Genomic DNA, 26024 nt, shown 5'->3' with positions numbered 1-26024 from the left:
ATAACCAAAGACTGAGAGAGTATTTTAAAAGCAAATGTAAATAGGTTACCTGGGACATTTACTTGTTTGTTTAAAAGCTGTAATTAGAGGTACGTTTTTTAAAATAATTTCTGAAGTAAGTGTGTCATATACCAAATTGATTATGAAATGTCTATGAGGTAACAAAAGGTTTGTAAATTGGAGTTAAATTTATAAGTGAGATTATCAGCAGAATAGTGAGGATCCGTCCTAAAGTCACACTTGGATTCAGATTCCTGTACGACTTTCTAACTGTAAACTGGGAAAGTTACTCAACCTCTGGGGCAGTAACAGTACTTGCTTTGTGGGGTTATTGTGGACACTGAGATACACATAATGGTTGCCAATAAGGACAAAGAGGTTATAAAAACCAAAGTAATCAATTCTCTGAAACTAGCAAAGGGGAAAAATACTTCCTAAGAAGCTAATATTACAGTGTTTATGTTCATTTGATCAAGTACTAGCTTATTTCTAAAAATATTATCTCCCAAAATGTCTAGGCCCACCAACAAATTCTTGGGTTTAAGGAGTCCAGGACCGACATGGGCGCTGGACTCTGTGTGAGTTTGAGTCCCAGCTTTGACCTTCCTTGCTGTGACCTTGGACAAGTGTATTTAGGTTTTAGATGCCTCAGCACATATGCTTGCAGTGTTGTGCTCCAACACTGCATTAGATATAGGCTTAAATACGGTAAGTGTTTGCAGCAGTGCCTGGCACGTGGTCACGTCATATAAGGCATACACATGAGTATGTCAAATAGACATATAAAGCCTATTGTTGTTGTTGTTGTTATGGTTATTATTATTACTTAGAATCCTGTAAAATAAATATTAAATGAGAGGCCTCTGGTGGAATCTTTACCCCTAGTTTGGCTAAATACATTCATGTAAATATAATATTACATTGAAAGAACTGGAATTCAGACCTGTAATTGTTTCACACTGGTCTCCCTATTCTGAAATAACAATGTCTTTGTTTCCCTTGGCTGATTGCTAGCTCCTTGGTTCATTTCCATATCAAAGAGATAAACCCCTCTGTTTAGAGGACACCACTGCCTTTTATCTTAGGTTGTTCCCACAATATCTTTGGAACTGTTTTGGCCTTTCCTTCCCAGATGAGGTATCTGAAGCTTGCCCAGTCTGGTTCAGAAGTGCCAAGGCTATCTTCCAGAGCTACTTTGGAGGTTGTCTTCTGTCACTATAGCGATTAGATCATTTGTTTCCATGTGCATTCTAAGTTGCCCTGAGGAAAAAGAAAATTAAATTCTATAGTTACAGTTTATGAATAATCTGAACCTTCTAATTTTTTATAAATGTTCACTCATTGATTCATTCATTCATCAATCATTTTGTAAGCCCCCAAGCTAGTACTGGGGGTACCAAGATAAGTGAGACACAGTCCCTGTCTTGAAAGGATGCTGAAAGACTTGTAAATCAAGGATTCATTCACTCACCACATTTTTATCGAGTACCCACGACAGGCCAGATATGCTTCCGGTGGTTATGCTACATCAGTGAACAAATCCTGACCCAAGTACCAGTCCTTAAGGAGTTTACATTGTGTTGGAGGGAGACAGACATTATGTTCGGTGCTACTAGGTGCTGTGAGGACAAGCAAATCGGTATGTATTGTTCAGTGTAGACAACCAGATCTGTTGCCGCCAGTTTGAGCAAATGGATTTGTAATAGGTTATTTTAGGAATTTCCAGGAGCGCTGGGGATGAGCTTTTATGCTAGAGCTAAGGGGAGAGTGCGACACCCACGTGTTGCTCCAGTGGGCGCCCACTGATGGTAATGCCCAGAACACAGCACAGGAACTTCTGCCACAGCTGCTCCCCAGACGATCTGCTCTCCCCCTGAGTGGCCAGACCCCCCCGTGCTCATTTCCAGCATTTCCCACGGATACCTCTGCTTGGCAGAACTGTAGCTGAAAGAGTGCTTGGGAAATGTCGTTCTGAGCATTCCAGGCTCTGCGTTAGAGGAAGGTTCACTAGAAAATGTGAAGGGAGCCAGTCTGCCCCCAGGGTAAGGTAGGTAGGGTGAAGGGGAGTTGCTCTTTTATATAGAGTGGTCATGAAAGGTGTATCCTTTAGAAATTGCGTGGAGCTTCTAGAAATAAATACCCTCCTCCCTCAAAATAATAGCTTAAGTAAAATAAATCTATTGTTTTCCCCTATAAGAACTCTTGAAGGAGGCTGATGTACTTAGAGGGAGTAAATCAGCTCCAGTATTTCATCAGGAACTTAGGTTTCTTCTACTCACCTCTCTACTGTCCCCTATGTGTGCCTTTATCTATATGCTTATTAAATGGCTCTTGGGCTTTTTGGTAAGCAGAATAATGGCCCTCAAAGAAGTCCACATTCTAATCCCTGGAACCTGTGGATATGTTATCTGGCACGGCAAATAGGACTTTGCAGTAGTGATTAAGGATCTTGAGATAGGGAGATGAGGCCAGATAACCTGGGTAGATTCAATATGATCACAAGGGTCCTTATAGGGAAAAGAGGGAGGTCGAGGTAGGGGGAGAGCAATGGAAGCAGAGGTTGAAGGGCTGTGAGACCACAGAGCAAAGAATGAAAGTAGCCTTTAGAAGCTGGAAAAGGGAAGGAAAATGGATTCTCTTCTAGAACTTCCAGAAGGACCACATCCCTTCTGTTGCCTTGATTTTACCCCAGTGAGACCCATTTTAGACTTCTGACCTCCAGAAATGTAAAATAATAAATTTGTTATTTTAGCTTGTAGGCTTTTCTGAATGGTAGTAACTTGTCACAGAAGCAATAGGAATCTAATATAGTCCTCCAGGTATTTCATCTATATTCAGGAGTATATTCAGCTGAGCTTTTCTAGGAAATGAACCCAATGACTTCAGCTTACGTATTAATGATCACTGCTCTCTGGAAGTGAGGCTGGGAAATTCAGTTTTTATCCAGGAACATTGCTGCCCCAAACATTTTAAGAGTTTGTTACTAAGGAAGAGAGGGAAATGGAATTTGGATAGGCAACTAGAATCTCTGATAAGGAGACCCAAACATAAACCTGAATTAGGTAAGAGAACAGCCTCATGAAAGTTTGTGGAAAGACTGTCTAAGACAGAACAGACTTGATCATAAAATAAACCAATAGAAGGTGATGAAAGGGATGACAGAAATAAGCACAAAGCAATATGGGAACACACAGAGAACTATCTAATCAGTCGTGATGGGTGGGGGTGGTTATCACAGATATCCTGGAAAACACACCCATCCCTTGTTCAAGGCCAGCTCCTCCACTTTTACTCATGATCCTCCCTTTCATATTCCCCATGGGACTTTGCTCCCTTAATCATTTTCTCTCTTTCAGTCTCTCCATGGATTCTTTCCCATCAACCTATAACCATGCCCAAATCTCTCCCATCTGAAAAAAAAAAAATTAAAACTTTCAGTTCACCCTGAATTTCCTTCTAATTATTTATCTTTCCTTTCTTTATTCTGGCAGCTTCCTAAAAGAAAAGTTACAGTCATTTTTTTTTACAACCTCACCTTTCATTCTCTCTGGCGTCTACTGCAGTTTTGCTTCAGCCATGACATTTTTTTGCAATGTCCATGAAGTGGTTTCCATCTTGACAGATTCCTTTTCCATCTATCTTATAGAACTTCTTTGCTATACTTGCCACTGTTGGGCATTTATTCCTCGTTAATACTGCTCACCTTATCTTTTTCTCCCCTGATCAACCTCATACCTCCTTGTTTCTTCTCAGACGTTTTTCTTGGCTTCTGCTATTGTCTCACAGCTCTGATCTCACCACACATTCTCCTAAGTAATTTGATCTGGTCCTATGGCCTCAGCAACGACCTATAATAATAACAAGGGCTAAAATTTAATGAGTATTTATTATGTCTTCTAAGTGCTCTGTGGTGTACTTATTAATTTAATCCTTGTAACAACTTGTCAAACAAACTCAAAAAGAGTCTGGAAGGTTTGCTGGAAATAAATGATTTATTCAAGGGTCTTAGAATTTGCAAACTGGAAACACAGCGAGGCAAAAACCCAGAAATGTTCCAAAGAAGAAAGAAAAGTTAAAGTCACAGCAAGAAGTATATTCTTGAGAATTATCAATCCTGTGTTCTTAGCCTAGGATTGATCCAGAATAGGTATCAGTCAGGCAGTCAGGATGATAGACCCAGGTCATCCAGAAGCTGGGTGTCAAAAGGTGTGGTCATGCCCTAGTGGTTTGGATAGTGGATATCAGGTGGATATATGTGTGCGTTCTCCAGAGTGTAATTAAAGGGTTACCTGGAGGTCCAGATGTATATTCAGGCAATGATGCAGGACTAAAAATTTTCTTTCTAGGCTAGTTAGAATAAGAATGGAGTCTTTCCCCATGCTTCAACCTTCATGTTAATAATTTTAGCAGCTTGGTTAAAATGTCTCAATTTTATATATTCCCTATCTTCACTCTTTCTTCATTTCCCACTTTGGATCAAGATTTTTCTCTCAAAAAACATAGATCTAACCAAATATTGTAAAGTCCCTCATTGCCAGGGTGGTAACACCTTCCTTGGGTCCATCATGTCCCTCAGAGGAGGGATATGGGTCAGAGATATGCTTGCTATCTATGAGTCTTATAACCAGCCAATATGTATGCCAATTTTAGGTTGAAGCATTAAGAAAGGAATAATTGTTTTTGTATGTCAGTTTTAGTCAAAAGACTATTATGCTCAATGAGGCTAATGCGTTTGCTATCATAGAAGTAGCTGGCACAGACCTCGCTTTTCTTGTAGTGTTAGCACAGCATACAGAAGTCTTATAAATGATGTTAAGAAATATTCCCAAGATAGTAATAATCACATCCATTTGAAAGATATCTTTGATCCAGGAACCAACAAGACAATAATTTTCCTAAGCTTGGAGCATGGTTACCCAGGGATTTTATTTGTTTCTGTATATGTCCCAAAAGAGAGGTTGTATTTCCAGCTTTATCTGCTATATACCTACAACCTTCTGCTTTTATGATTGTGGGTGCCAGCTTGAGATGCAGTGGTAATATCTATCTAATACCATCCGATTTGTAAGACAAATTTTCTCATTGAAGACATTTCAGTTATTAAAGTTAAGCTCTGATGACTGTCATCGTGAGCTTGAGTGAACTTAAAGCTTCAGTGTGAGGAATAACATCTTCTATTCCTGAGGAAAGTGCAAAAATAGCTTTTCTGTGATCATCCCAATGGAAATTATCATATCTAGTCCTTTGTACTTTCCTAAGAGGAAGATTGGCAATAGAGGAGAATGAAGAGCAAGTGTGGCCTTGAGCCCATGGATATCTGATAATATATCTCCCTATCCAACCTGGGGGTAGCTAAGGCCAGAGGTGTGTACCACATAGCCATTGTGTTCCATCAGGGCCTATCCAATTAATTCCACGTCTTCTTTCCCAGTCTGTCCCAAATCAGAAATTTTTAAGATTATACAGAATTACATCGATGGTTAGTTATCTCCCCTAACATTCTAGTACTATTAAGAAACTTCAGGGCAGCTGCTGGCTCAGTTGGTTAGAGCAGGAGCTCTTAGCAACAAGGTTGCCAGTCTGACTCCTGCATGGAATGGTGGGCTGCACCCCCTACAACTAGATTGAAAAAAATGGCGACTGGACTTAGAGCTGAGCTGTGCCCTCCACAACTAAGATTGAAGGACAACAACTTGACTTGGAGCTGATGGGTCCTGGGAAAAACACACTGTTCCCCAATAAAGTCCTGGAAATACACACTGTTCCCCTTCCCCCAATAAACTCTTAAAAATAAGGAAGGAAGGAAGGAAGGAAGGAAGGAAGGAAGGAAGGAAGGAAGGAAGGAAGGAAGGAAGGAAGAAAAGAAAGAAAGAAAGAAAGAAAGAAAGAAAGAAAGAAAGAAAGAAAGAAAGAAAGAAAGAAAGAAGAAAGAAAGAAAGAAAGAAAGAAAGAAAGAAAGAAGAAAGAAAAAAAGAAAGAAAAAGAAAAACTCTAGTCAAGAGTGATTTCGCTGTACCCAATGTAAAAAAGCTGAAGAGCTTAAATATCCATATCCTGGAATTAACCATAGGAACCTACCCCAAATTTCAACATGTTGTTCAATTGCTCTGGTGGTTTTGTGAGGATTTTCACTATTTGCTATGCTTAAGGCTGTTTGAACAGCATCATTATAGGAAAAGGAGAAACCATGACCGATTGTTTCCATGGTATGTTAGTAGGCCATTTGTCAGTTGCTTGTAATGTAGTATCAGCTGAACTCAAGGTTGAACTTTGTTTTTGTTGTTGTCGAACCACTTTTTGTAAGGCTTTCCAATCAGCCCCTTGGAGGGGAGAAACCCACCAAGGTAACACGAAGTACTGGATGTGGGTATTTGGCCACAAACCCAGTGATTACTTTGGTTTTTATGTGGAGCAAAAGTAATAGCTTATTGAATAAAAACATTTCCATTAAAAGAATAACAGAAAGGAATAAGAGACAACACAAACAGTTGTTAGTTAACATTCTAATGTTGGTTCTGCACAGTGTGGTCTTGAGATCTTTGCTGGAGGTGAAAGCCCTTTTAAATTGAGAAACAGAAATCCATGAGTCAACACCTTTTAAATTAGCAGCATAAGGATTTGTCAACAAAACCTGATATGGCCCTTTGCATCAGGGCTACAGAGAATCTTTGATTAGATGTCTTTTCCAGTATACATATTCTCCAGGTTGGAGATCATGTTGTTTTTAATTCATCAGTCTGTCTATTTTTATTATTATTGAAGAATGTCTCTACAAGCTTGGTGTTCTGTTTCGAATCTTTTATAAGAATTTTACAATATTGCATTATATCTCATTGTACTAATATTGAATCCTTCTGACAGGAAATCAATTTCATAGGTCTCCCGGTAATTATCTCAAATGGAGACAAGTTATGTTGTCCAAAAGGAGTAGACTAGACTGTAAATTCACTAGAACAGTGAATTTACAGGTAGAGCCTTTAGCCAGGATATATTAAGACTCTCAGTAAATTTTGCCAATTGAGTTTTTATTATTCCATTTGTACTTTTTACCAGCCCAGAAGACTGAGGGTAATAGGCATAATGAAAATGCTGTGTTATTGGCCAAATTTCACAAATATGTTTTAGTATTTGTTCTGTAAAACGAGTTCCCCATCACTATGTAGTTCTAGAGGAAAACCCACGCAGGAATTATTTTTTCTAAAAGTATGTTTGCTACTGCTTCAACTGTTGCTTTTCTTTATGGGCAAGTTTCAACCCAATGAGAAAACATGCAAATCCTGACTAACACATTTCTGTATACAGAAACTTGAGGTAATTGAATACAGTCAGATTGCCATACTTACAAAGGCCTGCAAGGTAAGGTAAAATGTCCCATTGAGTTACGTATGTAAAGGTTTTCCGGAATTATGTTTGCGACAAATAAAACATTTCTTACATATGTTCGAGGCAATTTTTGAAGAGGGGTTTGCAGAAATACTGATAGCCCCCTTTGAGTAATTTATCAGTGCCCCAGTGAGTTAACTCATGAAGGTAAGTCAAAACTGTTTTTTGAATTGCTTCTGGTAAAACCAGTTTCTTATCTGGTCCACACCAGAGACCCAATTCTTTATGGTATTTACAGCCAGCTTCCAGCCATTTTTTCTTTTCAGTTAGGGAAGCTCATTGCCATCTTTCTTATATTAATTGGTCTAAGTTCAGTTTTAGAGACGCTAACGCTATTAATTTGACATCGACATTTGCATAGCAGCTATTTTGCAGCTTCATCTGCCATTGCATTTCCTTTTGCTAACTTCGAATCATCTTTCCTGTATTTAGGAATCTTTGCAATAACTAAAGGTTTTGTTAATCAAGTAGCATCTAACAGACCTTTTACATAAATGCTATTTTTTTATTGGTTTTCCAGATCAGGTTAAAAAGCCTCTGTTTCCATAGCCTTCCAAAATCATGAGCAATTCCAAAGGCATATCTGCTGTCAGTATAAATATTGGCTGTTTTGTCCTTTGCTAATATATTAGGTTGGTGCAAAAATAATTGCAGCTTAAAAGGTTAAAAATAATTGCAAAAACCGCAATTACTTTTGCACCAACCTAACACAGGTTCTGGTGAGAGTAATTCAGCTTATTGAGCAGTTTTAGCCTGGAGGAGTGGCTTAGCCTCATTGACCTCAACCTCTGGAGTGATTGCCTATCAGCTTGATAATGACCTTCTAAAGATTTAAAATATGAACCATCTGCAAATCAGATGACTTCAGTGTTTTCCAAAGGATTTTTCTTTACATTGACTCTTAGCATTAATAGTTGGTCTGTGACAGAGCCCCAGAGAGCAGTTTCCAGGCTCTCGACCTCAGGTGGAAAGGTGCTGCCTCGGGTAGTAGATGGTTATCAGCTGTGATCAGATGGCCATCAGCTGTAACCAGTTAGCCATTGGCCACTGATATAACTGCCGGGGCTGAGCTAGCAAGTGCGGACTGCGGCTAGCAAGTGCGGTTAGCAAACGTATTGTAGATTGCGGATCGTGTTGATCCTACTTCCTATGTCTCGCCTGGTGGCCAGCAAGACTGGGGTGCAGGAAGACCCCTCGTTGGTGTCCTGGCAGATGTTTGCTTTGTGTCTCGACCAGCCGCCAGCGAGAATATAGTGGTATGACTCCCTCTCTATGGCTCCGTTGGTGTTCCTTTTGGCCTCACCATATTCTGTGTCCACCCACCAAGAGCAGGACTAGAGACCATGCATGACAGTAAGGAAAATACAATTATGATCAGAATTATCAGCCAGCAAGGGAAGCAAGGCTGCCAGATTCAAAATGTTACATTTAGAAATAGTAATGTCAGGTGAAGGCAATATTAAGATTTCAGAAAAGGTTAGTCTACTTACAGACAAATGTTGAGCCTTTACCATCAAAGAAAAACCTAATTCTTGACTATCAGCCTTTAGCACGTCTGCAGCCTTTAGCAATGGCTCTCATGGATGAGGGAGTCCCTTTGTCAGAATCAAGCTGTTAACATAAAACCCTAAAGGTCTAAATTGATCACCATGTATTTGAGCAAGCATCTCTAAGGTGTTTCTTTGCCTTTTAAGTATAAAAAGGACAAAAACAGAAACATAATTGAGACATCGTACGGCAGAAGGAGACACGAGACTGTCTTTTAATTCACTAAAGGCTTCAGTCTCTTTTGTCCAATGTAAAAGCTCAGGACTTCCAGCTTTTAAGAGTGGATGTAATTGAGGTTGTGCTGTTAAGGAGAAATTTGGCATCTAATTACAACAATATCCAGCAAGCTCTGAAAATCCCCTTAAATGCCTTTAAATTTTTTTTTTCAATTATAGTTGACATACAATATTGCATTAGTTTCAGGTGTACAACATAGTGATTAGACTTTTATATAACTTACAGAGATCACCCCAATAAGTCTAGTACCCATCTGACACCATACAATATTACAATGTCATTGACTATGTTCCCTCTGCTGTACTTTACATCACCATGACTATTTTTATAACTGCCAATTTGTACTATTTTATTTATTTTATTTTATTTTTCAATTACAGTTGACATTCAATATTATTTTATATTAGTTTCAGGTGTACAGCATAGTGGTTAGACATTTATATAATTTATGAAGTTGTCCCCCCGATAAGTCTTATACCCACCTGGCACCATACATAGTTATTCCAATATTATTGACTATATTCCCTGTGCTGTACTTTACATCCCCATGACTTTTTTTTCCTTTAAATTAAAGTTTATTGGGGTGACAACCAATTTGTACTTCTTAATCCCTTCACCATTTTTCACCCAACTCCCCTCCCATCTGGCAACCATCATTTTGTTCTCTGTATCTATGAGTCTGTTTTCTTTCTTCACTTATTCTGTTCATCAGATTCCAAATATAAGTGAAATCATGTGGTATTTGTATTTCTCTGTATTGCTTATTTCACTCAGCATAATACCCTCTAGTTCTATCCATGCTTTTGCAAATCGCAAGATTTCGGTTTTTTGGTGTTTTTTTTTTTTTTTTTTATGGCTGAGTAGTATTCCTTTGTATATATGCACCCCCTCTTCTTTATCCAGTCATCCCTTAGTGGTCACTTAAGTTGTTTCTATATCTTGGCTATTGTAAATAGCACTGCAGTGAACATAGGGGTGCATATATTTTTTTCAAATTAGTGTTTTGGATTTCTTCGGATAAGTACCCAGAAGTGGAATTACTGATTTATCAGATAGTTCTATTTTTAATTTTTTGAGGAAACGCCATACAATTTTCCATAGTGGCTGCACCAATTTGCAATCCCACCAACAGTTCATGAGGGTTCCCTTTTCTCCACATCCTCACTAACACCTATTTTTTGTTGATTTATTGATGATAGCCATTCTGACAGGTGTGAGGTGATATCTCATTGTGGTTTTTATTTGTATTTCTCTAATGATTAGTGAGGTTGAGCATCTTATCATATGTCTGTTGGTCATCTATATGTCCTCTGTTCAAGTCCTCTGTTCATTTGTTAATTGGATTGTTTGTATTTTTAGTGTTGAGTTGTATGAGTTTTTTAATAAATTTTGGATATTAACCCCGTATCAGATGTATCATTGGAGAATATCTTCTCCCATTCAGTAGGTTGTCTTTTCATTTTGTTGCTGGTTTCTTTTGCTGTACAAAACCTTTTTAGTTTGATGAGTTCCATTTGTTTATTTTTTCTTTTGTTTCCTTTGCCCAAAGAGATACATCAGAAAAAAGTATTACTAAGAGCAATGTCAGAGCGTTTACTGCCTATGTTTTCTTCCAGGATTTTTATGGTTTTGGGTCTTCACATTTAAATCTTTAATGCATTTTGAGTTTCTTCTTTTATATGGAGTAAAAAGATGGTCCAGTTTAATTTTTTTGCATGTATCTGTCCAGTTTTCCCATCACCATTTATTGAATAGACTGTCTTTACCCCATTGTATGTTCTTGCCTTCTTTGTCATAGATTAATTGACCATATAAGAGTGTGTGTGTGTGTGGGTGTGTGTGTGTGTGTGTGTGTGTGTGTGTGTGAGAGAGAGAGAGAGAGAGAGAGAGAGAGAGAGAGAGAGAGAGAGAGAGAGAGAAAGTCAGAGGAAAGAATATTCAAATAAGCTCCCAGACACCTGCTTTATGTTTCTTGTTCAATTTTCCTCCCTTCCTGAATCTTCAGAGAGCAGGTGTGAGTCAACTGTAAACACAGTGAGAAAAGGTCACCCAACATTCCCTGGGCTGACAAAATCAGAAGTCACTAGCATGGAGAATGTTTGTATACATAAAATTAACATCTTTAATGATCAGGAGAAGATGGTGTCCCTTACTTTTTAAGAAGTCTCCATTAGATGTCCGCCCGCACTCTACTTCTACCCCCTCCTATCTTTTGAAGACAAAAGATAACAAAGTGTACTTAAAAATAAATTAGAGCTAGTGAGAGAAAGGGGGGAGCAGTGGGAAGAGCACCTAACAGGAGTCATGCCTAATCCTACCTATCTAGATCACCAAGTTACTGTACAATTTTGCACATATCCCTTCCTGTGCCCCAAGGCTGCTATTGCTACCACTATTTTCATATACTGAATTTGAGCTGAATTTAAAGGAAAGAATACAATCTCTCAAGGGGAGTCAGAAATACAAGAAGATCATCTAGCTTCTTACAAATAGCTTTCATTTATCATGGCTTACTATGTGTCAGGCACTGTTATGAACACTTTACATAGGGTAGCCCTTATCCTTCCACTTGGCAATTTATTTTTATGATGAGACTGTACTGCTAATACCAAGTTTCCCAAAGTATTTGCCTACATGATAAAGAGCAGAGTCAGAATTTGAACAGAAACTTGTCTACTTTCAAAGTTTGCTCTTTTCTCTATCCAATGGTGTTAAATTCAACAGCAAAGTTATGAAAAGTTATGGAAGCACCAAGGAGACAGGGAAGAAGTCAGCTCTCCCTGTCATCCCCAGGGAAATGGAGAAGGTGGGCATTAATGTTGCAAGAAAGCAGTTGAAGTAGATGGGGGATGCATTCTGTGAAGCAAGAACCTATAAGTACAGTCAGGGTCGGGGAGAATACAAAGTTTCTCAGAAAACTGTCAATAATCCTGTTTGATTTCAGGGTAGTTGTTGAGCTATGGCTGGCGATCATAATTCCACCATCTTTGAGATCATAGTTCCACCACATTGTGAAGAACCTTGAATGCCATACTGAGGGGTTTATAATTTATTTGTACAGGCAGGAGGGAACCTGCCTGTACAAATAAGTGTGCATCGGGGGATTTATTACCAATTGTGACTACTTTCTCCTTTATGAGTGTTGTTTATGTGCTGTGAAGAAATTAAACATACCTGAAATATTTCAAAGAGGAAACGATTGTTTTCATTCCGTCTCACATAGATAATAGTATGACTGGCTGATACTATTCAACAGGTAATAGATGGCGTTACATCAGCCTTAGAGCCCACTAGCATGCATAGTGAAGTCCCCTAATCATGCTGGGGTTTTTTTCCTACACTAATGAGACATTTCTATTTTCTTTTGTGCTTTAGGAAAGATTAAGAAACTTCAAGGAACTCCAAGCTAAATTTCAAAAGCTTGATGAGCCATCTCTTCCAGAACCTACTAAATTCCTAGCAGGTGTTTCTCAAAAGGGTGACATTGGAAGCACACAGTCAGCAAGGATTTTGGCCAATGGGAAACCCCTCTCATCCAACCACAATCAGCCCTCACCATATTGTCCCAGTGGTGAATTCCAGCCTCTTAAACTCCAGAAAATGAAGTTGACCCAGAGGAGCGAGACTCAGGAATGTTCTAATTCCCCAGGACCTCCTGGAAGGTCTATTGGTTCTGCAGTAAATACACAAAAGGCTTCTTTGCTTTTAGACATGAATCAGTCAAATGCTGAGATGACCGATAAGAAGAAAGTAGTGAGGACCAGTAGCTTCAGAGACAAGCTCCGGAACTGGGAGAAGGTTTCATCTCAGACGAGTGAAATGTCACCAGCCTTTCTCCTTCCCAATTGTGGAAGTAGGGCCTTCCATCTGGAAGAACAGAAAAGCCTGGGGCTTACCCTAAAGGAGCCCAGGCAAAAGCTGGACATAAAAGGAGCCCAGACTCTTCCTTCCCAGGGGCACTTGATGGTTCAAAGAAAATCACATGCTGCCTCTGAAGATCCCACTTTTTTACTTTCTCAACATGGAGCGAAGAGCCTAGAACACACTAGTCCCAAGAGGAGCCCAACAGCAAGGACCTGCCAGCCTATCTACGAGAGTGAGCTCATCAGCCACACCCCAGGTGAGAAAATAATTCCCACAGTTCTGGAGGGAATGCTCACTGTGTTTTTCTAAGTTAAAACTTGCTGAGTTGGGAAGGTCACATACACAACCTCGTCAATGTTTGCTCCAACTCCACCACAAGTATTCTAGGCCCATCTGCTGAATTGTAATTTTAGGTAAAATGATTCATCTCCCACAATTATATTGTGAGACCATTTGGGCAAACTTGGATATGAATCCTAGCTCTACATCTTATAAGATGCGTGAACGTGTGCGGTATGTTTAACTTCGTAGAGCCTCGTCTGCTCTCCTATAGATTCATTGTCCATCTTCTCTGTCTTAGTAAACAGCACAATCTTCCTCCTGGTTGCTCGAGCCCAAAACCTAAGAGTCGTGCTCTATTCCCTTCTCCCTTTCGTTCTTTGCATCTAATCCATCAGCAACCTTTTGGTTCTACCCCCAAACTATGTTCTGAATCCCACCACTTCTGTCCACTTCTGTCCTCTACCCACGCCCAGACCACCATCCTCTCTCACCTAAACCACTGCAATGGCCCACTGGTCTCCCAGCTTCTACACCCTTGCTCTTTTATATTCTATTCTTCTCCTGGCAGATACAGTGATTCTCTACAGTGTGAGTCATAATCATATCAGTCTGCTGCTCCAGCCGTCCTACAGTGGCTCCTGTGATTCGGTCCTTGCCTACCTTTCTTACACTCTGCTCTCTCCCCACATTGGCATTCTAGCTATTACTTAGATATACCAAGCTTGTTCCACCGCCGGGCCTTTGCACTTGCTGATCTCTCTGCCTGGATACACTTCCCCCAGGTCTTTGATGTCTCACTCCGTCACTCCATCAGGGTCTCTGCTCAGTGTCACCTGCTGTGAGTTGACCTTCTGGATTGTTCTATCTAAAATAGCCACCCTACCCCCATCACTCTCCATTTTCTTACATTAGTTTGGTTTTCTTCATATCACTTATCCTTACCTGGTATATTATGTATTTGTTTGTTTACCTCAGTAAAATATAAGTTACATGAGCATAAAAACTGTCTTCTTTACCACCATATTCCCAGCACCTAGAAGAACAAGGCCAAGTTCTGTGGGTCCTCAAAACATGTGTTGAATGATTGAATGAATGGATAGATGGGGTAGATGGATGGATCTCTGCTTACAATCTTCTGTGGCTTCTCTTTGCACTTAGAATAGCATCTTAATTACTTACTACTTATTGCATGACTCTGCTTCTTTGGGTCCCTGCTTATGTTTCTGACTTACCTCCTACCTCTCTTTCCCTGGCTCATTAGCCCATAGTCAACACACTGCATTTCTTCCAGTTCCTTGAAAAGACTTTGTTATGACTCAGGACTTTTAACATTGCTGTTTCTTCTTCCTTAAAAACTCTTTTCTTTGACTTTTGTATAGGTTCATTGAGTTCTAAATTCAAATGACACTTTCCCAGATAGTTGTCTCTAGTCTGTCTATCTAAATACCACTACCTCACCACCAAGAGTTTGCACATTTTTATATTATCCTGTTTTATTTCCTTTATAGAACTAATAGAATTCTATAATTATCTTGTTTGTTTGTTTACATGTTTATCATCAGTCTCCTCCTATTAGAATGAAAATTCCTGAGGCTTAGATTGTATCTGTTCTTTTTCTTATTTTAAAATTTTTACTGGGGAATATTGGGGAACAGTGTGTTTCTCCAGGGACCATCAGCTCCAAGTCGTTGAGCTTCAATCTAGTTGTGGAGGGCGCAGCTCAGCTCCAAGTCCAATCGCTGTTTTCAATCGAACTGGCAACCTTGTTGTTCAGAGCTCGCACTCTAACCAAAAGAACCATCCGGCTGCCCTGTATTGTATCTGTTCTTGTTCTTGACTCTATCCCCAGCCCCCAGAACCATGCCTAGAATATAGTAGGAAAATAGTTATTAATGAAGGGATGGGAAGGGAGGGAGGATGAATGGGAGGAAGGGTAAGCAGAAGGAAAGAAGGAAGATGGATTACCTACCTGGTGGAGACGTTGAGAGAATTAAGGGAGATAACCCATGTAAACCTCTGAGCACAGTGCCTGCTAAAAGTTAGAAGCCCAATTAGTAAGTGATCGTTCATTTTCACTCTGTCTTCTCCTTACTTTCATAAAGACTGAAATTACTGGCATTGGGACTTTTGATTAAATCCTAAGAAAAGGAGAACTGTGGCCCTGCTGGGAGGGCAGAGGATAGCAGGGCTTTGAGAAAGTTGCATGGGGTTATTTGTGAAACACTTGTCAACTTTAGTTTTACCATGTGGTCAACCACTGTATTATGTAAACCAAAAATCAGGGGACTTGGATAACATAAGATTTTGTGCTGTTTTTAGTGTAAGAGATAGATGTGATTTTCATATATAATACTGGAGTTTCTGTTGGAATTTGGCTATTAGTGCAGAAGGGTACAATATATGAAATTGGGGCTGTCCTAGAAGGACACAAACCCCACAGGTGCCCATGTGCCAAGGTCAGCCTTCAAGGCTGTCCTAGGCTGAGCGTGGACATCAGAGATCAATTCCTACTCCATGTATAGCACCCATGTTATATGTTATTTGCCCGTCATAAGTGCCTGAAGAATCCTTTCAAGGAAGAGTCATTGTCAATTTCCTCTGAAGCAGGCCCTGTACTTGATGCTGGAAGGAGGTCAATATACCCTAGTCCTTGCCCACAAGGCGCCTACCTTCAGTCAGTGGGCAGATACACCAGGCCCTCTATTACATCCCGTCACTTCTGAAGAGCTGTTAGCAATGTACTATAGGGATAGAAAAGAGAAAGTGGTTGCATCTGTCCTTGATTTCTGGTAGAAATCAAGAAAAGCTTTCTAGAGGAAGTGTCATTGGAACAGGGTCTTAAAGAGTCGAAGTTTGGCAACAGAGAAGTGAGGGAATAGCATTCTGGAACCAGGAATGGCATGATCAAAATCTTGGACGTATGAGAGCTTTTCCAGGCTTTTAAAATCAAATCTGGAGAATTGAGAAGTCAGTGGTGTGAGTGAAAGATGTTTGGGCGTCAGGTCGGGGAAAGGATGTTACATGTGGTAAGAAAAGAATCTGGAAATGTCCATTGAGGCCCTGTGCTGTTTAAGTGCCAGAGGAAAGAGTGAACAAATGTCATGCTGAGGAAATCAGGCTTCGTCCTCTGGGTGGCAGGATGGTGACAAGATCGGGTTTGCACTTTGATTTGGACTCTGACTACTGGGTAGAGAATAGATTAGAGGAGAGTGAGACTGAGGTAAGGAAACTGGTCATTTTTACCCTATAAGACCTGAAGTAGAAATAATAATAATGTACATTTTGGACTGTTTGTGCTCAGAAAATCAGCCAGATGTCAAGCATCACCAACTTCCCAAAATGAAGCCACTGCCTTCCATGGAGTCCCTGGGTCCTCCTCCCACAAAGCCGCCAAGACCCCCAGCTGTGAACCTCCAAGTCCTCCAGGGGCAGACAGCTGTTTCGAAGGCCTACAGGGAAGGTGAGGAAGTGCTCAGGGCCCCACACGTGGCCAGCCACCAGCCGGCAGGAGTCACGGATGCAGAGCCTGTATCCCCCCGTCGCCTCCCGCTCCGCATCAGTTCCCAGGTGACAATGCCGAACTGCTATTCCGTGGGACTGGACATCCATCACTGCTTCTTCTCTCATAGAGACCCTGGCAGCTTGCCTGTGAAATGACAAATCTGCAGGACTTGGCCCCTTATCGCTCCTGGGCCAGCCTGCTTCCCCTGAGAAGCATTGCAGTTGATCACGGGGAATCTGTCCAAGAGGAAGCAAATGAAAAGGAGCAGGGCAGGGAGGCAGAGAGCCTTTGTGTTTCCTACAAAGCCTGTGTTGTCAACACACCCAGTGCAGTAGAAGAGGGGGAGGGAATGAAAAGGGAGGAAGTCGGTGTGAACTCCACCTGCGATCATTATGGGGGTCCCTCAGGCCTCTGTGGTCTGCCTTCCGTGATTAATTGAGGGGCTCCCTCCCTGCCCCCGCTGGTCCTTTCAGGGATGGAAGCATCCTTGGAAGCCATTTCTCTGTGCTATTCTGTATCTTCCTCTGCTGAGTACAGAAGCACCTTCTCATCCCCTCTCTACCGCCACTACAGTCTGACCCTGACGGCATGTTAACCACCTTTGCTTCTGTTTGCTCTAATGAAGCGCAAGGTGAACATACACTTTGGGGTGGTATGTAGCACTGCCCTAACATTTGTTTTGCTGTGGCCTTGGGTGCCCGCAGATGGCACACTAAGAGGGCTACATCTTGTTCATTAATTGTTCATTTGACTGCTTTGGGCAATCGCATGGGTAAGTTTCTTTCACGCAGTGGTTCTCAAACTTGAGCATGCATCAGAATCACCAAGAAGACTTGTTAAAACATAGATGGCTGGGCCCCAGTCCCAGAGTTTCTGGTTCAGTTGGTCTGGGTTGTATGGCTGAGAATCGGCCTTTCTAACAAGTTCCCAGAGGATGCTGACGCTGCTGGGACCACACTTTAGGAACCATTGCTCTAAGTCATCTTAAGCCTTATCCTCAAAGAAAATTCTATCTAGAGAAATAGAGCTTTTATAAGTGTACTTTAATAATATGGCCACCTCCGTACCAGAGAAGGCTAAGTATGATTTTATAAACATTAAATAATTCTGGCCTAATTCTGTATTACAACATTTATAAATCCCATTGTGTGCTCACCACCCAGAGTCTATGTAATTTGACTAACAATTGTCACCCCAATAAATTTAAAAATAAAAAAATAATAATAATTCAGGCTATTCCTCTGAAAGGGAAGAAGGTTGTCAGAGAACACAGAAGAAGGCACTAAGTCTTTTGTCATAAAACAGGCTTTGTAAATCCCAGCTCCTCCGCTCACTAGCTATTTAAATTTGGGCTTGTCCCTCACGGAGCCTCATCATCCTTCCCTGCAAATGGGGATGATAACACCCCACTCACAGGATTATTGTGAGGATAAATGAAAGATACGAGACATGGAAAGACTTTAAACTAATTGGCACACCAGTAAGTGCTCAATACATGCAATTTGTCTTTATTTCGAGCATGAATTGGGCAGCTACATGCTCTTTGCCCAAGCCCTGTGATAGGTACAAGAGATTAAGAGAGAAACGCAACAGAAGTACTAGTGCTCCAGGAGGTGAAAGTCTAAAACAAGAGATTATACTCATGATTAAGCACCATAAAGTATGGGTGAGGGCTGCAATGCAGGATGGAGGGTTCCCTGGATGCCAGGGGAAGGGGAGGCTTGCAGCACAGATGAGTTACCACTCCGTGTTTTGTCCCTGGAGTCAGGTCATTGCATAAACATAATTCGTTTTAATCAGGCTGTTGCTAATGCCTCTTTCTCCCTCTGCCTTTTTTTTTTCCCTTGCAGCAGCTGTGGAAGAAGGTTACCTGCCTCCAGAGAGGTGAGTAGCTGTTTCTTAATTGTGCAGGAGTGGAGACCACCAACGAGGCTGCTGAGCCTGCCCAGAGCAAGCCAGAAGCACAGGCCAGGTGTTGGTATTTCTCAGAAGGGTTGCGGGAAGAGCAGATTTATAAGTAACAAACTGCAATTTTTGATTTAGATGAGAGATTAAATAAACTGCATTTAACAACCCTGCTGACATTAAGTTGCAAAGATGGTCCTCTGAGGTACTTTTATTTATTGTACAGTTGGGGTCAGTAAATTGAAACATTAGCTTCCATAGTAATAAATCAAATTAGAGGCCATAGAGTGCTGAGGGCAGCTGGTGCCGTGTTAGGAATTGGTAGTGGAACAAAGGACCTTCTATTTTTGGTGCACTCATTCTAAGAATTTTGCCATGGAAATGTCAGTTCCTTAATTCCCTCAATCAAATACTATCTGTTGAGCCCCTTGACGTGTGTCATGCATTCAGCCTGCTACTTTACACAGATTTCCTCATTTTATCTTCGCAAGAGGGCTGCAAAGTTGCTGCCTTTGTACAATCCTCATTTCACAGCTAAAGACACTCGAGCTCAGAAAGTTTGTCATTTGCAGAGCTGTGATTCTGACCCAGGTATGCCCAAACTATCATTTGAATTGAAATATAATTGACATGCAACATTGTGTAAGTTTGAGATGTATAACCTGTTGGTTTGATACATCTATATATTGCAATATGATTGATTACTATGGTAGCTCTGGCTAACACCTTTATCACCTCACATAGTTATTATTCCCTTTTTGTATTGAAAACAGTTAAGATCTAGTCTCTTAGCAACTTTGAAGTTTATAATACAGTATTTTTTTTTTTTTTACTATCATCACTATGTCATGCTGTAGATCTCCAGAACTTATTTATATACTAGTTGAAAGTTTGTACTCTTCAACCGCAGCTCCAATTCTCCCAGTCCCTGGTAACCAATGATCTATTCTCTATTTTTACAAGTTCAGTTTTTTTTTTCAGATTCCACATATAAGTGATATTATACAGTATCTTTCTTTCTGTGTCTGACTTACCTCACCTAGCATAATGCCCTGAAGATCTATCCATGTTGTCATAAGTAGCAGAATTTCTTTTCTTGTGGCTACATAAAATTTCATTGTATATTACCACATCTACTTTATCCATTCATCTGTTGATGGACACTTAGATTGTTTCCATGTCTTGGCCATTGTGAATAATGCTACAATGAACATGGGAGTGCAGATATCGCTTCAAGATCCTGTTTTCATTTCCTTTGGGTTATATACCCAGAAGTGGGATTGCTGGATCATATGGTAATTTAATTTGTAACATTTTGAGGAACTGCCATACTGTTTTCCGTAGTGGCTGTGCTACCAGGTATGCCCAAACTATTCTGACTATATCACCTCACCTCCCTCACAAAGATGTTTCTGTTCTCAAGAACAACTGAACCTAAAAATAAATAATAATATTATTCGTTTATCAAATGTTTAGAATAGTAGAAAAGGTTAAATTTTGCAATGGAGAAATTATAAAAGATTCAGAGTTTGCAAAAATATGGGAGTGATTGCTTTTCCTTGGAGGGGTCAAGGAAGTCCTCCTGAGTTATCTATTGCTACAGGAATACTCCATAACTATCAACAAGAAACATCCGTAGTATACAACGTGAGTGTGGGTTTGAGGGATCAGCTCATGTGTTATCGACTATCTAGGCAGTTTTGCTGATATTGACTGAGATTACTCCTGTGTCTGGGGGTCAGCTTGCACCTGGCTGATCTAGGATTGCCTTGGCTGGGATGACTAGGGCAACCTGACTTAGTGCCATCTGTCTCATCCTCCAACAAGCTAACTGAGGAATTTTCTCCTAGCAGACAAGTCCAATTGCACAAATACTTTTCAAGCCTCTGCTGTATCACATTTGCTGACATCTTATTGGTCAAAGCAAGTCACACGACCAAGCCCAGCATCAAGAGTGGGAGGGCACTGAAACTACATGGGGAAGCCCAGTGTTCCAGGAAGAGTTGAAGAATAGAAGCGTTAATCCAATCAAACTAGCACTGAAGAGGAAACATTTAAAATGAGTAGTGAGGGTCAACATTTGCTGGATAACTTGGGAAGGCAGTGGCAGGAAGTTGAAGTAACATGTCTTATTTTGGAAACTTCATAGTTAAGTAGAGTTAGAGTATAGAACATAGAGTAAGGGATGGAAAGAAAAGGGATTGTGGAGTAGACAGGAACCAAATCATGGAGGATCTTTTACATCAAGGAATAGATAAGACACTCGTGTTCAACAAGGAGTGGACAGTGTGGTGCTAAACACGATTCATATGCTGCAGGAGTTCCTAGTTGAGTGTCTGTTTGACAGAGTTAAATGACAGCATAAATGACAGTATGTTAGTGGCGCTGCATTCTATGTGCATTGATTTGAAAGAGAAAACAATTTGGACAGCTCAGGCAATGGTTTACTCAATGAGATTGGCCCCAGTGTGACAATCTGAGGGGACAGTGGCATTCTGGTCTACTCTGAATTAGTCTTGGTTCCCTCATGCCTTGGATGCTGTGAGCATCTCAGTCTGATTGAGTGTGATGAGATTGCAGTGTTTAGCTACATATGCGTTTTTCCTGCAGCTTGGCTCTACGCGAAGCTGACTTCTTCTCTAGCGCTTTCATCAAAGAAACAGAAACTCATTTCCACATGGGGGACAAATTTACTGTGATAGACAAATCTTGGGAAACAGTAGTCAGTCTCTACCTGATACCTTCTTCCAAAGGGGTATACAAGGGCAATTTGACTATATTGTTCTTTCATACGGACTTTAGCACCTAACCCTCATCTGATGTGAGTTTCATCGTACCTCAAATACTGATGTGGGCCAGAGTGCTGCAAGAGTGAAAGACAAAAGAGATGAAGAGGGACCAGGATTCTTAGGGGTGGCTTCATGGCAGAAGAAAGAACTTGTGATGTATCTTGCGCAATGGGTTAAAATTAGATAGGTTTACTTATTTGTTCCCTTTTGTGAGACTGTAAGGTGGGTGAGGACAGGGTATTGTTCTTGCAAATAAACTTACTTATAGTTGGTTAGTGGGTAGATGGATGGTTGGATGAATGGATGGGTGGGTGGACAAACGGACGAACCAATGCATGTTTATATAGGGCTACAACATGATTGAAAGCGAGGCAGTAGTACTAAAGAGGAGGAGATAAGCAGATAAAAAGTATTCTGATATGAGAAAATAAGAGAGGAGTTTGGATTCTGAAGTGTAGTCAGTGCCACGCTAAGGAGTTTGGACTTCATCTGTCAGGGATAAGAAATTAGTCTGAACAAGTAAATGCCACGATGCTAAGCAGGCTTAGATACAACTTCCATGGACACTGGCACTTGTTTGAGAAGAACATTTCCATGTTCCCCGTATTGATCTTCAACATAGGTACTACAAATAGAGTATGTAGGATCTTAACTGAAAACGGGCCCTGGCAATTATCTGATGCAGCCAAGTAATATAGCATAATGTTAACACAAACCTGGGGTTTTAATCCCTGCCTTACCACTTAAATACCTGTGTAACCTTGGGTGTAACCTTGGACAAATGCCTTAATCTCTGCAAACCTCACTTTCTACTTACAAGTGTAAAATGGGATATTGGTAGGACCTAACTCATACAACTGTAGTGAGAGTTAAATGAAATAATGATTAAGTGTTTAGCACAGTGCCCAGTGTCTACAGAGTGTTCAAAAAGCTTGCAAAGTGATTATATAACCTCCCACCAAATGCTGGAATCCATGCTCAGAACTTCAGACTCTTCAAAAATTCTTTTCTCATTACTGGGAGAATCCAGTGTTGTTTTTTTTTTTTTTGGGGGGGGGCAGATGTTACTCATTTAACACATATTTATTGAGCCTCTACTCTTATAGACATTGAGAGTACAGCAGTATATATAGGAAACAAAAATAACTTACATGTACATGCACACATACGTTGCTTTGTTTGCTTGTTTGTTTATTCAAAAGTCCTTGAAGTTGAGCTAGAAAAACAGACGACCTCCCATCCCCGACTCCCAGCCATCTGCCCAAGATGTATTAGTTGGTACAGTATACATTGTCTTTACCTCTGCTTTACATGACAGTTCTTAAAACATCTAAGGACTACATTCTTCTCCAAACTAAAATCTCACTGTTTACAACCATTATTCACAACACAGGAATCTTTGTGCTTCAGCTCTTTCTATGGATGCTCTACATATTTTAATCACCTTGTTAGGAAATCGGTGCATGTACAATAGCCACTTTCCTTCCTGAGTGTCTTCATATTGTGTACTAAATATAGGAGAAGTCACGTTGTGTAATGAAACAAGTACAGGTCTGAAATCAGATTCGCATAGGTTCAAAGCCTTCCTCTGTACTTCAGACAAGTCTTTTCTTAACAGATCAGAGCTGTGAAATACACATCTGTAAAGTGAACACAATAGTACGTACTTCACTGATTGCCTTGAAGACTAAATGAAATAAATTGTATAAAGCGTGGAGTACTCAGAAGATGCTTGATGAGTCTTCGTTTCTTCAACCCTTGGCCTCTCCATCTCTTGTTATCTCTGGAATATTAATATCTCATTTGTTCCCAGTAGTGAAATGACTCTTTGGAGATTATTCTTTGCCATCACTCTTTCATGTAAACCAGGATGGCCGGTATCCCTTTTGAACAGCAGCCCTTATTTGTGTGAGCAAAGTAGGTTAATCCCAGAGCAGCCATCAGCACTGGGGCTCTCTCCGTCCTTAGCAGAGCTGGCTAATATTTTATCCATTTAGCTATAAATATGGCTTTTCTCCCATTAGAAAGTATTAGAGGGTACTCCTGACTCAGGGAATCTCAGACAAGATGCTAAGGAAGGAAGAGGTTCTTTATGTCACTATTAGAAAAGACGTAGACAGTATAGTGTCTCTACAGGGTCTAGGGGTGGATCTCAGGAGTCTACCGTTTTCTCTCCCGAACTCTTTAATTTTGTATTTTTGTTTTGATGATAGTCTTTGAAAGATAATATAAGCCTATTTTGAATCTTCAGTGTGACCTCCTTCAACCTAATACTTTGGAACATGTTTTTGTGTTTGTGTTTTTGATATTTCTACCCTATACAGACTGGGAAATACAAATGCCTCCTAGGGCTGGGCAGATTATGTGACTGTGTGGAGGACTTGTGTCAGACCACGGGGAAGAGTAGATGCTGTGGAAGTGGGGACTAAATGCCTTATCTAAGACATTCAAGGAGAACATGCTAATAGCAGAGCAACGACACTGTGGTCAAATGAAACATCTGTTTTCTTTATTTCAATCATGGTAAATACTATAAAGAAAATTTTTTTTGAAGTATTAGGATAGTAACTAGGGATTGAGAGTGCAATAAAGGAAGTGTAGGATGTTCAGGAAAGGCCTCTCTAAGGTGGTGACGTTTAGATTGAGACCTGAATGATGGAGGATCCAGTCATGGAAGGTCTAGGAGAAGAACATTCCAGGAGAGGGAACAGCTGATATAAACAAGGGTGTTCTCCCTTCCCACATTTAAGGAGCCAGAAAGGAGGGGAGCATATCTAAAACACAGTGCACTAAGGGAATGGATGGTGGTGGTGACTCTTGTGTGCCATGGAATGAATTTGGATTTTGCTCTAAATACATTAGGAAGCCAGAGGAGAATTCTAAGCCAGGCAGTGATGTGAGCTAACATTTATTTTGTAAAGTCCATTCTGGATGCTGCATAAATAATACCTGTAGTGGGGAAACTGGAAAAGGGAAAGACAGCCAAGGAAGGCACTGCAACAACATAACAATGATAATAACATTAAAAAGAACAATCCAGGGGCAGCCAAATGGCTCAGTTGGTTAGAGCGCAAGCTCTCGACAAGGTTGCTGGTTCAATTCCCACATGGGATGGTGGGCTGCGTCCCCTGCAACTAAAGATTTAAAACGGCGACTGGACTTGGAGCTGAGCTGCGCCCTCCACAACTAGATTGAAGGACAATGACTTGGAGCTGATGGCCCTGGAGAAACACACTGTTCCCCAATATCCCCTACTAAAGAGAGAAAAAAAGTAATCCACATGTATATAGTGTCTGTTCTAAGTACATATATGATTTATGACATCTTTAAGAAGTGGATGAAACCATCCCATTTTATAGATGAGGAAACGAAGTCACCAAAAGGTGAAATAACAACATGCACAAGGTGCTAGCAATGGAGATAAAGAAATTAATAAATTCAAGTTATATTTGGGAGAAAAGCCAGCCATTTCTGGATGAGCCATGGGGCGGGAGACGTGAGAGGAAGATGGGACTCTGGGACCGCTTCTGCGTGATTTGGTTTCTATCCCTGTTGATATGAACACGTGCAGAGTGCTTGGCCCATCACCAGTACAAGACTGCTCCTTCCTGAAAGCTATTTGGGATTTCTTTCTACTTGACAAAACAAAAGAAGTCCATCTGTGTGCCTTTGTGCATGTAAGATCAGAATCTTCAAAGGCTGGTTTTGAAGCTGTTCGCTGCTACAGGGCTTTTTGCTGAGTGGCTGTGCTTTATGTCCTTGTAACTGGCATAGATCTGCTCTGACTGCCCAGCAGCCAAGCAGACTCCTCACATGACATCTGGTGAAAGTGGGCTCCAAGACCCCCGTGTGCTAAACGGAATTGCTATGGGGCAAGAATGAAGACAGGGCCATTTTTCAAGCCTGTACCTAGAACATTCAGGTGTCTTCAGCTTCAACCCTTCAATAACTTATTATCCCTTTTCAACTGGGTTTCAGGGACACAACAAGGCCACTATCTGGCCCGTCTTTCACAAGGCAGGAGCAGTGAATTTACTTAGGGTTTTTCTCTTCTTTCATATTTTTGAGTACTCCTCATTTTTTAAAAAAATCACCTAAAGATTCTATGTATTGAGCACTTTCCATCGACCACACCTTATGCCCTGTATTTATGTCAACTCTCCCATCTTAAAACTCCCAACTACAACTACCCCGTACTGGATAACTGCAACTGGATCCGTACTACCAGGGCTTAGCAGGTCAGCCTGGCTCCAGACCACGGCCTCTCAACCACCACTTCCGGCTGCCTTATTACAGATTCACATGAGATCTTTACTTATGATGAGAAAAGGCGAGGTTGAATAGACTCGTGGCCTGCTCCACAAATTGAGCCTGGACATTTTCCAGGCCCGTGTTCTTCAATGCCTGTGTTAGAATTTCATTTTCTATCACAGCAGAAAGAGCTGTGTGAGGGAAGCTGGCCAGGGTGGAGCAAAAGTAGGAAAGCGTCTGGAACCAAGTCTTGTCTTCTCTCT

The 26024-nt window shown here is 40.7% G+C and overlaps 1 protein-coding gene across 1 annotated transcript in view; it reads left to right on the top strand.

The window, feature by feature from the left end:
* The window catches only part of FYB2 (FYN binding protein 2), an 83583-nt gene that overhangs the window by 7004 nt on the left and 50555 nt on the right, over positions 1–26024 (top strand). The window contains exons 2-4 of the mRNA XM_033114495.1: positions 12544–13288; positions 16616–16774; positions 18667–18700. Of these exons, the coding sequence (XP_032970386.1) occupies positions 12544–13288; positions 16616–16774; positions 18667–18700 (938 nt within the window). The remainder of the gene's footprint in view (positions 1–12543; positions 13289–16615; positions 16775–18666; positions 18701–26024) is intronic.

Source organism: Rhinolophus ferrumequinum, chromosome 9, assembly GCF_004115265.2.
Source record: "Rhinolophus ferrumequinum isolate MPI-CBG mRhiFer1 chromosome 9, mRhiFer1_v1.p, whole genome shotgun sequence".
Classification (NCBI taxonomy): domain Eukaryota; kingdom Metazoa; phylum Chordata; class Mammalia; order Chiroptera; family Rhinolophidae; genus Rhinolophus; species Rhinolophus ferrumequinum.
Note: the sequence above shows the minus strand (reverse complement) of the source record. Positions and strands in the feature narration are given on the sequence as shown.